Genomic DNA, 15815 nt, shown 5'->3' on the forward strand with positions numbered 1-15815 from the left:
AGCAATATATAATCTGGCGCCTGACACGTTTTGTTTACATAACGCTGTTACTGGAATCATGGTCTGGTTTCCATCGATACGCTTAATTCGATTCCACTTCGGTGCAGGTCAAGTTTATTTTCTGATACAAACAACAAACGACAATACAAACGTTTTTTTCTTCCTCGGGAAGTCCTGAAATTTTCATCTTAGTATAATGATTTATAATGTCTTAAGTCCGTCCCATTATTGTCCCGGGCCATTCAGGACGAATTCAGAATCATCCCGAGGACGTCTTGTGCTATTAGCGACTATATCAATATAACATACCTTACATACCTTACATACAAATAAATTTTCGTAAAATCTTTTGGTATTGAATTAATAAGTGTTTAACAATAAGTTTAATTCTAAAAACTCGACGTTATTTTTTTGTGTAATTTATATGTTTGCAAACTCTAATTTCGCAAGTATTATACAGACTATAAAGCTTTTATATCAAGCAAATATAGTCACGATTTGAGAGCTCTGGATGTCACAACCGTCTAATAAATAACAAAAAAAGTTTGAAAAAGTTTTGAATTAAAAAACTTTTTTTCGTTCTCTGCATAAAGTTCATACTGCAAACATGTATTAATACTTAAGTATATATACTTTGATTCTGGAATAGGATTTCTAAATTTATGAAAGTAATACGTACGAAAAGTTGTTATAAAATTATTATCTTTTATTGGTAAAACAGGACTGACTTCAGGATCCCCTTAAAAAGATTCATATATTAAAATAATCGAACCTTTGAATGGCTCAAAAAGTAGGTACTTTATAACAGTAATAAAAAATTTTTTTATTCAACTTTCATTCAAAACATTTTCTTGTATCTCCTATATATATAGTTTCGACGATATACGCTTTAAAAGAAAAAAAACTGATTTTCTTCAAAGAAGTGTTTTCCCTCCTAAAATAAATACGTATAAAGAAATAAGGCAATTTTTCTAGGGATGTGATAATTAAAAAGTACTTAAGAGATAGACAATCGATTATATAGAGCAAATATATCTATTGAACACGTTGATGGCAAAAATTCAAAAGGTTTGTTTTTTTTTTTTTTAAGTTGTTCATCCGCAGTGCAACACGCTCCCGTCGCTCTAATATTGATTGATGCGGCAGAGTTTATTCTTTGTTAGTAAAAATTGTACACAATAAAATATAAAAAGTGCAACAATATGAAATATTTTACTTACATGTATATTCTAATAAAGTGATTTTGAAAGCGAGTATTCAACATTGGGTTCAAAGACAAAAATAAATGAGATAGTGTATTTTAACAGAGTAACTTTTTATTGTAAAAATTAATAATTGTAAAAATCAATACAATTAAGAAATTAACATTAATTTGCTTTTACTTTTGAAAGCAGATTTGATTTGTATTTGACACCACTTTGGCGACAGATCTAATTTGCGTTTGAAATAATTCAAATCTATAGGCGCTTTACAGTAAACTGATAGATCTGCTTAGAATCCGTTGTTGTCGTCACATTGCTATTATCACATTTGCTGTAGTGTTTTGTCGTCAATTTGACTGCGGAATGTGTTCTGCAGATTTGATTCACATTGGAAACCAACTGAGGGCACAGTTTAGTTACAAATTTGCTTCCCATTTAGCAATATCCCATAACTAAAATGTGTGCTGTTATATTTTGCACCACATTTTTACAGTATTTATTAATCAATCGAAGGAAAAAATGGTTACATTTTGATATCTTTCGTTCCAATGATCAGTCAATATGTTCGTTACCATAAATGGAAGATAGATTTCTTCCAATTTGGGACATTGCAGGAGAATTTCAAAACATGTGTCACGGAGTGTCGCAGGTGTTACAGAAGTTACTTTTATCAACATTAAACACTTTAAATTTTTACACAGTGTTAAAGTTTCCAATACATAACTTGGTAGTAAATGATTAAAGCTTAAGTCGATTTTTTCCAAGCGTTGACAAGAGGAAAATAATCTATGGAAGCTATCCCTTAAGCTGGGTGTATATCCGCAATTTGTCCACCTAAAAAAAGTTATACAATTATTATAGTTTTTTAATCGCAAACAGACAAATAATATAGTTATTTCGAGAAGCATGCAAGAACTAACTATATAAAATTCAATAAAGGATAAAATTCAGTAAAAGGATACTAAAAAGTGAACTTTTATATCATATACATACGCATTTCTAAAATTCACTTCCTGCAGATTCTTACAATCGGCAAGGGCATCAATAGCTTTCGATGGTAAATTTGTTTTTGCTAAATTTATCCTTTCCAAATTTGGACATAAAGTTTTCAATCTTATTGCGATTTCGTTTAAATTTAAAATTGAGCACATGCGTGCTAAATTTAAGTCACGCATTTGTCGATTGCTCTGCAGTATTTTGCAAACAGTTACAGCATTTAAGGCTTTCACGTTTTCAAGATGCAAACGCTCAAGAGATTCCAGATTTATAAGATAAGATAATCCTTGATCGTTTACGCAATTACAACCATTTAAATCCAATCCTGAAAGAAATATATATTATATATGTATTTCTATATCAGTCATACAATATTTACTCGTAGTTTTTACAATTATTGTATAATTATTTGTATGTATACCTTTTAAATTTCTGCATATCGTTGAAATTTGATGTACAGCAGAATCGTTGATAAGTGGGCAATTATTTAATCTTAAATCAGTCAAAAGTTTGCCACAAGTAGCAAGAAATTTATTAAAGGCCGATACAGAAAATGTGCAAAATGAAAGATCCACTTGTGTCAAATATTTACATCTGGATGCAAAATAGAGAAATATATCATCGAAACTGAAGCGCCAATATGTATAATGTATATTTCGTATGTTCAGACTTTTGTAAAATTTAGGATCTTGTGATAAATTATTTAGGCGTTTATTTACTCTGCTGATACGGCTCAATGATTTTAAATCTAAACAGCTAAATATTTTAATTATTATTTCATCCTGTAAAAATAAAGCAGACAACTTCAATACATGAAATGACATTAAAATAAATTAAATTAATACAATAAAAAATAAACTTCTTAGAATATATTACAGGAAGCTGAGGAAAACTGCAAGTGATAGGCTTCTTGGATTCTTTCCATAATAGTTGAAGATCTTCCAAAAACTTTTCATAATTCAAATAATTTTTATGTGAAGTGCAATGCTTATAAATCTCCATAAAACATTGCGCAAAATCAGGGAGACATTCTTTTTCAATTTTCTGAGATATATGCTTGTAACCGAGAACACACTTATGGCAAGATTCTACTATTTCACTGTAAATGTAAAATAGGAACAAATTAGTTTTTATTTTTAGGAGTATTATAACAAAAGAATAAGAACATTATAACGTGTTCGATCGCAGTGAGTTTGAACTATTGATATATACTGAACAGAGCATGCGGCTTATTTCTTTCATTCATTGTCTCAAGAGACTTAAAAGGTAAAACGTATGTCAATGATTGTATCTATCCGTCTAGTATCATCATTGATCGAATTTTATTTTTGAGAAGAAAGGAAATAATAACTTATATAGTATGTTTTCAAGTTAGAAACCTCTGCATTAGCATTTAGATTTATAAATTAGCGGGATCCGCTTTTTTTTCTCTTCGAAAGACGTATTTTACGTCTTAGAATTAAGCCTCATGGATCTTAATGTTTATAGTATCACAATAACGAACTGCGTTTAGTTTGTACGTCGATTAGCAGCCGAGATCAGATATGACAGAAGAATGTAAAAGCTAAGTCTGGAAGCTAAGCCATTTTATGTTAGCAGATTGGTAGCAAAAACCAAGCAGGTCCTGCGTGTATGTGCATTCTGTAAATTGGGAGCAGAAAATGAGCACAATCTGCAAATTCTGTTTGATTACTGCTTCCAAATTTGCTGACATAGTATACCAGCAGGGTTCGTCTTATTTTGCAATTTGTTTACTTCATTAGATATTTCAGAGTCTTTGGGCAATTTATTTTCTTTGCTCTATTAAAAAGTAGAATTTTCTGTTCTTAATCTACTTTGCTATTCTTCCATATCGTTGTTTCTCTTTCTACGTCTATCAAAATGATTTGAATTCTAACCATACAGCACGCAATAAAATAAAATATTTTCAAAAATTATTTTTTAAAAATATTATGCAAAATATTGTTAAAAAGTTTTTAACAATATTAAAAGAAGTTTTTGCCAATTATTTCTAGAATATTTTTAAAAATATGTTTTTAGAGTATTTATCAAACATAAAAATATTTAAAAAATATTTTTTCTAATTATTTTAAAAATATTTAATCTGTATACACGATATTTTTAAAATATTGTAAAAATATTTTGAGCTGTATGTGTATGTTCCGTCTAGTACTATAATATATCCTCTACTTTCTAATCGAACGGTTGCAGCATGTGACACCGCGAATCCACCTCGAATTATGTTCAAACTCAATACAATCGGAAAAGTTATTAACGTCGGTGATTGTTACCTTTCACAAATGACATAATAATTCCATAAATTCCATTGAATAACGTTTTTTGTTAAACAAAAACGTATAAGTGGTGTTTTCCATTGCAAAATATTTTTGCTTTCGAGTGTAATTATATTTAAGGCAAATTCATAATTTTGTATTGGACGACAGGGGCAAGGATTAATCTTATCTAACAAATTAAATACACAATGTGGATTTGATGGTTCAAGTCTTCTAGGAAATATCAAGTCTGATGTACCAGCAAGCATTACAGCAGTTAGCTTCGAATGCAATTGTAGGAGAGAACATGTAAATTCTAGTCTCAACATTTTGGTTTTAAAGTAATACGGCGGACGTGTAGTAGAAAAAATTAATCTTTCGGCCACTACTGTTCTTTTATATTTATATATGACATCACTGTTTGTATCCCATAATAGAGACCACTTATCATCAGAGTCTTTAGCCCAAATTCGACTCCTAAAGCCCACCGGAAAGTCCGAATCACCGAACACGGAGATTCTGAGTGGATATACAGCTTCATGATACTCCAGATCTTCAAATCAAAAAATACAATTACAATCTCTTTTAAATGTGATAATATATCTTCTTTAATAATATCCAAATTATGAATTTTAATATTACGTACTAATATAATGCATCCCGTTAGATTCCAAAGAGTTAGAAAACGATGAATATGATCTGTTCGGTGTGCGCTATATTAAAAATATTAAATGAAAAAAATATCAAATTATATCATCTTGCAGCATAAAATAAGAATGTGATTACTCGGAAAAAAGAATTAGATCTGACTAAATCAATAAATTGTGTATCGGTTGATCACGTGTATCTGCTAAAAAATGCTTATGTGGCTTTATATATATATATGTCCGCGTGCTTCTGGTGAAATATATGTTTAATATGATCATATACACTGTTGTATAACTATATTAACCTTTGATTACTATAAGCGAAATATTTGCTGCGTGGCACTGCTACTAGATTTAGTAGAATTACAGATATGCACTATACACGATAATGTTTGTGGTGCGGCAAACGTTGGAAAAATAAACAAACAAATCATTTGCCATCAAGAAATGTTTAACTCGATCTTGTTGGGACAGTAAATTTAAACTTAAAGCATTTTTTTTTAATCGATTATCGATTTATTTATATTTCGATACTCCTTTTGCTTTTGGTGCCACGTCTGGAATACTTTTCTCTGTTTTGTTCTCTCTACTGTTTATGATACAAGATAACTGTTACATCCGGAGGATTTCACGATTTCTCTTTTCGCGTCCATCATACAAAATATGAAACGCAAAACAAGTTAAAAGATTGTTTGTAAAATTTATAATACTTATATCCGGAACTCCACGATTTCTCTTTTATAACACTATCACCCGGTTACTATAAGAAAAATCAAATATTGTCTTTGGAATATATAATGACATCCAGAGCAATAAGTCCGTTAAATAAGCAAAAAGGGAGAAATCGTGCGACGACAAAACTACAAACGACGGCCTATCCTAATACAATAATCCATATGAACAAACAAAGCCTGGACTCGAGAGAAAAAAAAGAAAATCTAAAGCTATTAAAGTCTGGCAACAATCAAAGATAAGATTGAGTCGCGACGCCGAACGGAAACTATAAAACTATAAAATCAAAACCTTACAACCCCGGCTTTATACGAACCTATGTTTCATCAGGAATGGAAAGATGATCCATATGGAAAGCTAGTCCCAAATAAACGGACGCGACGATATAAAAATCGGGAGAGAACGTTCCAAGAAGAGAAACCGTAAGATAACGAATTCCTTAGGCAATTGGGTGATGCAACTGCTCGCCCCTCTTAAAGTTAAGAACAATCAGGAGAAGATGGAAAATTAGTCAACGAGAGATCATCCAAGAAGATGATTGGTAGTGAGCGTTGGTAAACTACCAATGAACAAGCCCAAAATTTTGATAGCAAAGAACCTCCAAGAAAAGGGAAAAAGCTCAAAAGGGCTTTACCCAATCAAATCTCCATCTCACCCACTAAATCATTTCCACGCCCTTTCCTAAACTCTATAAAATGTGCAACTTCTTGACACTCCGTCGTCATTATCATTTTTATTTTTCAAGATTCGAGATCCAAGATTTTTATTCTCAGTCTAAAGTCGAAGCTGTGCGCGTTATTTTTAAAATCGTTTTGAACTTAGAATCTGTGCGCGAGACGCAGACTGTCTAGTTTCAAGATCGTTCTCCATCAGCAATCTCCAAAAATCAGAAAACGCGTCATCTCTCTGCTATCATAAGTAAGTTTTTTTTCTCTTTTTCGGTTTTACTTCAATTTTCCATTTAACTCGCCAGGAATCAATCGCTAATGAGCAATCACAGCCGTTCATGTCCCAGCTCCTTGTTCCCAATATTATTATTTTTATTTCGGATTAATACAGCAATTTTCATTTTAGACAATTCCCGACTTTCCCTCTAAATATTTCTTAAATCTCTATGTAAATGTAAATGTTCTATTTCCATTCTTAAATCTTAGGTTTTGATTTGATTTAATAGTTAAAATATGAATCTCAACCCATAATTACGAATTTATTAAAGAATAAGTTAATTCCATCTCCTCCTGTACACATAATAACGCGTGTAGTTTAAGTTTTCAAAATTAATTATTTGTAATACCAATGTTAATTCAATATGTATAGTTTCTAAATCAATTATTCAATATGCACCGTTTAGTTTTCCCAATTGAACACTATACTTATAATAATAGATAATTTACACTAACATTAATACTTTTAAGTAGTCGTAATTAATTATTTGTATTCTTGATAATTAATCATGTACTATCCTGTAATTCTCAATGTTTCCAAACCTCAAAAATAATGTTAATAGATTTTCATCATAAATTTTCTTACCGATATTAAACAATGTACTTAAATTTTAACTTTCTGAATAATCATTACCTAATCGATTACGTACTACTGTTTTAATTTTTTTTTCCTAATTAATAATAATTACCTTGTAATATTGTTTTCTTCTTTCTATTAAATAACAATAACCGATTATGTATTTATTCGCTAATTCTTTTGAACAACTTTATAGAAACCTTATGTATGTAAATTTCAAGTATCAGAATATATGCTAAGTCTTGTTTAAATGAAAAGTTTAAATGTAAAATTTTATTTCATTAACCCATCTCGTACTCATATTACTCTCCCGACTTAAGAAGGATTGCACTCGATCCCGAGTTATATGGATTGAATTTTTTGACTTAAATTAGGATCAACGATCGCACGATTCTGAAAAGGCGTTAAAGCGTGTCATTACACATTGATGCATAATTTCGGAATCATCAAAAGTGCGTTCGGCTCGTGCCATACATCCCACTAGTGCGATCACGAGAATAAAAGAGTTTCTGTTGCATCCTTCCCTGCCTTCCTCAGGCCTCAAGTCCCAGGCATCTTTTGAGAGATAGCCTTCTTTTCCTTAAGGCTGGATGTAACATAACATATCTGAATATTATACAATCCATTTTATTTATCTCACTGTAATATAATCTTCAATTCTGCTTCACAAGAAATTTAATTCAGAGTATAGAAAAATATTCCAGACATGGGACCAAAAGCAAAAAAAGCATCGAAATATAGACAATCGATAATCGATTCAAAAACAAATTGCTCTAAGTTTAAATTTATTATCCCAACAAGATCGAATTAAACGTTTTTTGATGGCGAATGATTGGTTGTCAAGATTAAAATAAATTGTAATTTAAAAAATCGAAGAATAGCTCGTTCTTGGTTTTTCAAATTACCTTATATTATTCAAAATTATTAAAATTGTGATATATACATATTACGATACATATTGCGATTAAAATTGTGTTATATATAATAGTCAGAATGTTGTTAAGACTGGAAAAATTAATGCACAATTATTTTGCCTATACACAACTTTTGTTATCTTACTCTCAATTGACGTATTTATTTATTTATAAAATATAAAATATTGCAATACAAAAATTAATAAATATAATACATTATTGTATACGTTTATAGATATACAATATTGTGATTTTATAGAGAAAATATAAATATTTATTATAATTATGTTATTTCTTATGAACAAACACAAAAAGTTACGAATAGGTGCTTGCAAAACACATTTCTTATTATAATATAATATATTATCTATTCTTATGAACAGATTAAAATCAAACTACTACAGATTATTTGTTACCATCTAAAGTCTCTAATAAATTAAACATTGGTTCAATATTTGTTATTAACTTGGAAAAATTAACAATTTGTCAACTTATACACTTCGTCATCTTACCCCCTCTCTCTTATATGTATAAATTTTTATTAATCAATGTATATTTAGTATACTGCAAGCTTGTTGACAAATAATACAAATAAAGAAAACTTTCTCGTCTTTAAAAAATAAAAAATTCTCAATTTATTATTATTTAATAGCGTCTAAAATCGTATTAAGAAATTTTAAAATTATTTACAGTTTTATATAAATAATAATATAAATTTATTTATATAATTTCATATAAAATCTGCTTTTAAAAAATACTGCATTAAATTTTAGTTTATTATCGTTAGGTCTTTTTTTTCCTCGATTCGATCTTGTTTGTTGTCAATAATTTTATTTTGTTAAATAATATAAATAATATTACTAATAATTTGAATAAGCATTTTTATAAACTAAATATATTCGATAAATAATTTAACTATTTAAATCTGGTTTTTTATGTCTGTTTACATTCAGCCTGACAAAAATTTTCGGATCTAGCCGGATCTGATAAATCTGATATGATCATATATTGTCAGATTTAATTCTTTTTTCCCCAAAATGATGCTAGTAAATATAAAACCTTACTTTTTTACATCCATCATCTAAATGAACTGTAGGTGGCCCAAATATGTCAGCAACATAACAGCTACAATGCTTTTCATCGTTGATGCAATGGTAACTAATGCTTTTCGTTGCAAATTGATAAATAAAGTCAATAGACACAGGATTATTCTTAGTATTCCAACCTGGAATAGATAGTTTGTCGACATAAGGATATCGACTAATATCTTCGTACCGTAAACGACGATAGGGGAATGTTATCTCTCTCTAAAAAATGATGAAAAATATGAATATTACCTGAGAAGGAATGCCTCTTACTTGTTCATATTAATAAATATACTCGTATATTTATGAATGAAATAAAGAATAGGAAGAGTCATCTTAAATAATCTTATACTGCTATATATGATAATATATGATTATTCTTATAAATTTTATTCCTATTTAAATCCTATTTATATGTTTTCCCTGAATACATTATTAAATAATCTTGTACTATGATATATGACTACTTATACAAGCTTTTATGCACCCAAAATTTATATATGAGCAGATAAGATTTTTTCTTATATCAGCATATAAGAGGTATTTTTCCCAGGATAATAATTTTTTACAATATGCTGGACTGGTGCATACTTATTACATTATTTTTAATTAAGGCAGCGTTCCAAAGTTGCGTGAAAACATTTTTTATATATAGTTATAGTTATATATATTTTTACATATTTATATATACATAATTACGATTATATGTAAAATGTGCCTGTATACATATATGAAAATATAATTATGCATGTTTTATGTATTATTATATATTATTATATAAAAAATATTTTCTCTTCTTTACTCTGTGTAAAAAGTGGGAATCGATTGCCCACGTCGCCAAATGTCTAATTTAAGATTTTTTTATTATTTGTTCAAATGGAAAAAATTCAATTTCTCTAATAAATCGTTAAATCGTTGAAATAAATGGTTAATCGTTACGTGGTCAAATGCAACGCATCCCGTCTTTTATCTCGTCAGGATGATATGCTTAAGAGTCTGCAGGAGAGGCAATGAAGATAAGATAATACCAATTAAGTCAAAGACAAATTTTAATTCAACCAAATTAAAATACTGTGAATATTAGTATGCAAGAACGATATTTGTAATAATCCGGAAACTCATACACTATAAGATACAAAATGATTTTTTTAGGTAAAAAAAGTCAGAATAAAAATTTTTGGTTTTACTTGATCTGCACTACAGTATAATATAGTTAATTAACTATATTCATAACTTGGTCAAACATAAGCCAAACAAAAATTTAAAGCAGAGTATTGCTCTACGAGATAAAATACGTTTGGTCACTTTACATATTTTATACGTAAAGTGACCAAACGTATTTTATCTCGTAGCATTATTGAATAAAAAGTTGAAAATATCATTCGTTAAAATAATCTTTTATAAAAGCGAAATAACTGCAAAATTATTTCTATCGATGACTCTTTATATAGCTTCATAAAAGAAAAAATTGAAATGGTTAGGAAAAGAAAAAAAATATTTCTTCTATGAGATAAGATATGATAAAATAATTCCGTCCTGATAGGCATATTGCGTGGATATTGTACAATAATTGCATCATGAATCGACAAAAATTTTACAATAATTGCGCTAAGATGAAAGACACATTTGTGAATTAAAATGTTTATTATGCAAAATTTTGTAATATAATTTAATAAATATTTTATTAAAATACAGATATGTATTTGTTTCTGTACTACGAATAAAATTTACATATGTATAATTGAGTTTGCCTGTTACTTCTGCCGACTCTTAATAAACATTACTGTAAAATTTTTTATCTTACGCTAGTTCACTTGCGATTAAATGAAATACAGCAAACTTACTAAATTTTGTGGTCCCATCTCATCAACTCTGTCCATCTTATTTAAAAAAAATGATAAAAGTCTTTTGTTCCTTTTCTTGCACACCAACTGCACAATACAATAAAAAGTATTTGAATCGCTGTTAGTGTTAAATCTAATGTTGCATTTAAATCTGCATTCAGAATGCATTAAATAATTTATTTAAATCGATCAATAGTTTTATAATGCAATTTTAAATTTAAGACATTATTAGATAAAATTTCAAGTAATAAAATTTCATTCAACTAATAAAATAATCGTACAAATGAGCATCTAGAGATTGTATAACTTAAGTAAGCATTTTGAGATAAAACAATTGATATTTTGTTTTTTGCATTTTATGAGTATTTAGTATATACTTTTAAGAATCTATTTTAAAATTTTTATTTAAAAAATTCAAAATGTTGTGGAAGTTACAATCTATTATTCGAAGCGGCATTCAGGTCAAAAACGGAGCACTCCGGATCTGCCCAAGCTTTAATACAATGTAACGGACTTATTAAGTGCAGGTAGATGTATGTTTTGAATACTGAAATCAGTTTGTATGTGTGTATGTGTGTGTGTATGTGTGTGTGTGTGTGTGTGTGTGTGTGTGTGTGTGTGTGTGTATTGTGTATGAATTACATGTAAAAAGTTAGTATATGCTGTACACGTATTAAATTTTAAACTTTATTTTTACTAGAAGAGAGAATTCTATGATACCTTTTATTTATATTTAAACAAAAGTTTAATTGTAATATTCTAATAATTCAATAGAATAACAAAAATAATAATGATTTGTTAATTTTTGAGTTACTGTGACAAGTTATTTTCATAGAATAACTTTTTCAAATAATTATACAAATCACAATATATCTTGTTTAACTTAACAAATTCATATTAATAATATATTTATTACTGTGTGTGAATCAAGTTTGAAATTAATCACTTGAGTAGTTTCAAAATTTATAAAAATTGCTTTCAATATGCAAAATGATAATGTCTCTTTTACACAATTTTAAATAAGATTAGATGATAAATACTATTCCATGTTTATAACTACTATTACTTTCCAGAGAAAGAACTAATAACTCTTTTGTACACAACTCCTAAATACGTAATACGATACACCACGTGTTTGCTATCTTAATATTAAGAATTGATACATATACTTGATATATGACACTATTATATTTCGTAGTGCACTTTAATTAGAAAATAAATATTTACCTTATTTGCTTTGTAATCACTGTACTTATATATAATTTTGGTAAGAATAAATTTTTGTTCTCTGCGACCAAAATGTATCACAAACTTCTTTTCAGTTAAGCAGCTAGCGGTAAAATGAAATGTAAGCCAGACGTTACAGCTACCTGCGTTCAAAAACCATTAGGCGCATGTTCCTGTGTTAAGAATAAAAGCGCTCATAAAGAAAATATTTGTGACAAAGGGCAAAAGCATAAAATGAACACATTCTTCATTGTACATTGCTGATTGAATGGCTTAATGCGATTGGTTGGATCTAAAAATAACAACCAATCACATTCATCTGCTACAGTAATTGTTTGAAGAGTTTTGAGCCTTAACATGAAGATGGCATTATTGGTTAACTCCATTCGAATACTACAATCGTACATGTTTTGAAGGATACCTGTGAAAATTGTAGCTGTTTGGATGCTCAATTATTTGATGGGCATTTGTGCCAGTAGATGTCAGTCTCCGTATAAAAATAGAAAATGTGAATGTCTCCAAGAAAATAATAAGTCATAGTCACGTTGAATCAGGATAACATCAAAGTGAATCAAAATTAATCAAAAAGTGATTTTTAATATAATCATTTTACAGTTGCTTTGACGTCATTTTGATGACTTTTTATTCTACTTAGGAGCGTGATTTAATTTTCGCATTTGAAAAACATACTCATGCGCAAATTAATCAAGAATTTTCCAAATAGAATGTGTACTTGCTAATTTCACGTTATTACATTGCAAACGCGTTTATTAATAGTATTCGAGCTCTATAGCAGATTTGTTGGACGGTGTGTCGTATTTTGATTCAATGATTTTATTAATTTATTTCTACCGAGATTATAAACCTGCTTCAAAAAAATCATTATGATTAGTTTATTCTTTTTTTAAAAACATTAAGAATTAATATTTTTAGAAATATAAAGAAGATAAGTCAAAATGAAGAAGATAAATACAGCAACTATTCGACGCATGTCGATATATTCTTATATATATGTGATACTCTGATTTTGAAGTATTGTTGTTTATTATTTTTAATAAATCAGTTTAATATTGATAAAACCATTAAAAATGTAGATTGTTTACCATTTTTTTGTTCGAAAGAGAGAAGAGAAAAACGCCATTTATTTAAAATATGTCAATTAATTTCTTGTACATTTTATTATTATGATACACTATCATATTATAAAAATATAACAATGAAAAAGCTAAGTAGAGCCGAAACGTACCTCTTGATTATAATTAAAATTTATCTTTTTTATTAAAACAATGGTATTTATTTATATTTGAATTACATTCTTTGTCTGCTTTTGCTTGTTAATATTGACATGTTCATATTTATGTTTGTCTAAAACAATGGAAAGTTAAAAGTTAGTATACATATAATGTAAGAATTGTTGTTTATCTTCTTCATATTCTATTGGATTCTCAATAAATTAATAAAATTAGCCTGGATAAAATGATTAAAGCAAATTCGATTGAACGCATTAGTATGCACATTAAAGCTATAAAAAACAAAGAAAAATGTGTAATGTGTAATTTTTTCATTTAGGTTAAATTAAATGTGCAGATACTTTAATGGGTAGAAACGTACCTAAATATTGTTTAAAACTTTTTTAAATAAAACATGTATTTTCCTTCATTAACAACTCGTCTCATTTGACCTATCTTCTTTATTTTTCTATTGTTTAGAAAAACGAACATATTTCATTACTTATTTGTCTTCTACTTTTTTTCTTCCACGAACAAAGGTTCGCGCTTTGATAAAAGTCACTAAACTTACTAAGTATTATGGAGATACTTAACTTGATATTAATCGGCGGTCTACCATTTAGTTTCATTACGTCTTTTTCTTCTTGAAGATTTCTTTAAGACTTTGTACATAAATGAAGAAAGAAATACAGAGTGAGTAAATTAATAATATAACAAAACTCAAGGTTGAGTAGTAATTAATTGTTAGTTAAAAGTGAAAAATTAACTAATAAAGTTAAAAAGTTAATAACATTAAACTTGATTTAATTAATTTTGAACGAAATGATTTTTAACTTCACCTAGTTATCATTAAAATATATAAACTTCCTAAGCAGAACAGGGAGTCATCAAGACGTCAAAATGATGTCAAAGTGACTGCAAAATGATCATTAAAAGTCACTTTTCAATCAATTACGATTCATTTTGATGTCATTTTGACTTGTTGTTCTTATTAATCTGTCTTCTAATTGTAAGTTAAAAGAAAATAATAAAAATAGAAAAATTCTTTCCCAGGATGTAATAATCAAAATATAAGAGAGATCCGTAGTCAATGGTGAGCACATCTATCGAATGTATTGATGGCAAAAACTCAAAAGATTTGCTTTTATTAAAATTGCTCACCCATAAGGAACACGCGCTCCCGCCGCACTAAAATAGATGTATGCAACGAAGTTTACTTTTCGTAAGTAAAAATTGCCATACAATAAAATATAAGAAGCTCAGCAATATAAAATTTTTTTACTTATATATTTTAATGAAACAATTTTGTAAGCGACTATTCAAAGTTCGGTTAGAAGACAAAATCAAGATGAGATAATGCATTTCGAAAACAATATACTCTAATTGTAAGATTAAATTTCCTGTTCCAACAAGATCAAATTATACATTTCTTCATGGCAAATGAATATGTTGGTTATTGTGCTAACATTCGGAGCGCGGCAAATATTATCTTGTACAATGCATACATTCGTATGTAATTTTACTGCATCCATACAATGCCAATTGTTGTAGAGATAGAGTTTTCAGAATAATTTTTACTTTTACGTTTCACATGAAACACTTATGAAAGTAATCTGTAAAATAAAACGTATCGTTTGATATATTTCTAAAATCTCTTGAAATGAAATGTCGCAGTGGAAATGTTTTTGAAATCAACATGGTTCTAAAAATAATTCCAATCCTACAAAAATAATCTCTCCAAATATTAACTCAATCGGGTAATGCGACAAGAATTTGTACCTCAGCTTCGTTGATTATTTGAATTCCCTTAAATTAAATTTTCTATATAATAATCAACGTTCCTTCTAAAGAATAATTTTTTTTAAAAATTGGTCTAGATAACGTTTTCCTTTTTTTTTTAGTATGTGTGTTTTGCTTTTCTGCATCGTTCGAGACTTTATACGTATCATTCAAAAAAATAATTAACCCTCATATTCTGTTGGCCTAGTACCCCTTAATCTTATATTAAGAGTCAAATTTGTCCTACATTTAAATGATACAACAGGACTATTTTTATTTAACAATTGTTAATATTCTAGTAATACAGTTTTAGCTTCAGTTAGACTTAAGCTTTGGAGGTATGTATATCATAGCGCATTTTGAAGC

General features: G+C 28.4%; 2 protein-coding genes across 2 annotated transcripts; both read right to left on the reverse strand.

Annotated features, from left to right (window-relative positions):
• Window positions 1-929: 929 nt before the first annotated feature.
• On the reverse strand, window positions 930-4540 carry LOC120357497 (F-box/LRR-repeat protein 2-like). Its single transcript, XM_039447994.1, has 5 exons — window positions 4490-4540; window positions 3075-3297; window positions 2620-2980; window positions 2196-2523; window positions 930-2036 (listed from the first exon to the last, which is right to left on the reverse strand). Exons 2-5 carry the CDS (start codon window positions 3198-3200, stop codon window positions 1706-1708), a joined length of 1146 nt encoding a protein of 381 aa, XP_039303928.1. The 5' UTR covers window positions 3201-3297; window positions 4490-4540; the 3' UTR covers window positions 930-1705.
• Window positions 4409-13246, reverse strand: LOC105205607. Its single transcript, XM_039447995.1, has 5 exons — window positions 12442-13246; window positions 11215-11301; window positions 9350-9592; window positions 5118-5184; window positions 4409-5024 (listed from the first exon to the last, which is right to left on the reverse strand). The coding sequence occupies exons 2-5, from the start codon at window positions 11248-11250 to the stop codon at window positions 4486-4488; spliced, it is 885 nt and encodes a 294-aa protein (XP_039303929.1). The 5' UTR covers window positions 11251-11301; window positions 12442-13246; the 3' UTR covers window positions 4409-4485.
• Between the last annotated feature and the right edge of the window lie 2569 nt (window positions 13247-15815).

Source organism: Solenopsis invicta, chromosome 4 (assembly GCF_016802725.1).
Source record: "Solenopsis invicta isolate M01_SB chromosome 4, UNIL_Sinv_3.0, whole genome shotgun sequence".
Taxonomy (NCBI): domain Eukaryota; kingdom Metazoa; phylum Arthropoda; class Insecta; order Hymenoptera; family Formicidae; genus Solenopsis; species Solenopsis invicta.

Bases quoted from the DNA above. Each gene is read 5' to 3' on its own strand.
- LOC120357497 (XM_039447994.1), bottom strand. From the start codon at position 3,200: ATGGAGATTTATAAGCATTGCACTTCACATAAAAATTATTTGAATTAT. The intron at 2,981-3,074 runs GTAATATATTCT...TTATTTTTACAG, and splicing joins GCAGTTTTCCTCAGCTTCCT to GATGAAATAATAATTAAAAT. The intron at 2,037-2,195 runs GTATGTATATGA...AACTTTTTTTAG, and splicing joins GAAGTGAATTTTAGAAATGC to GTGGACAAATTGCGGATATA.
- LOC105205607 (XM_039447995.1), bottom strand. From the start codon at position 11,250: ATGGACAGAGTTGATGAGATGGGACCACAAAATTTA. The intron at 9,593-11,214 runs GTAAGTTTGCTG...ATCATTTTTTAG, and splicing joins AGATGGGACCACAAAATTTA to AGAGAGATAACATTCCCCTA. The intron at 5,025-5,117 runs GTACGTAATATT...TTTGATTTGAAG, and splicing joins TAACGGGATGCATTATATTA to ATCTGGAGTATCATGAAGCT.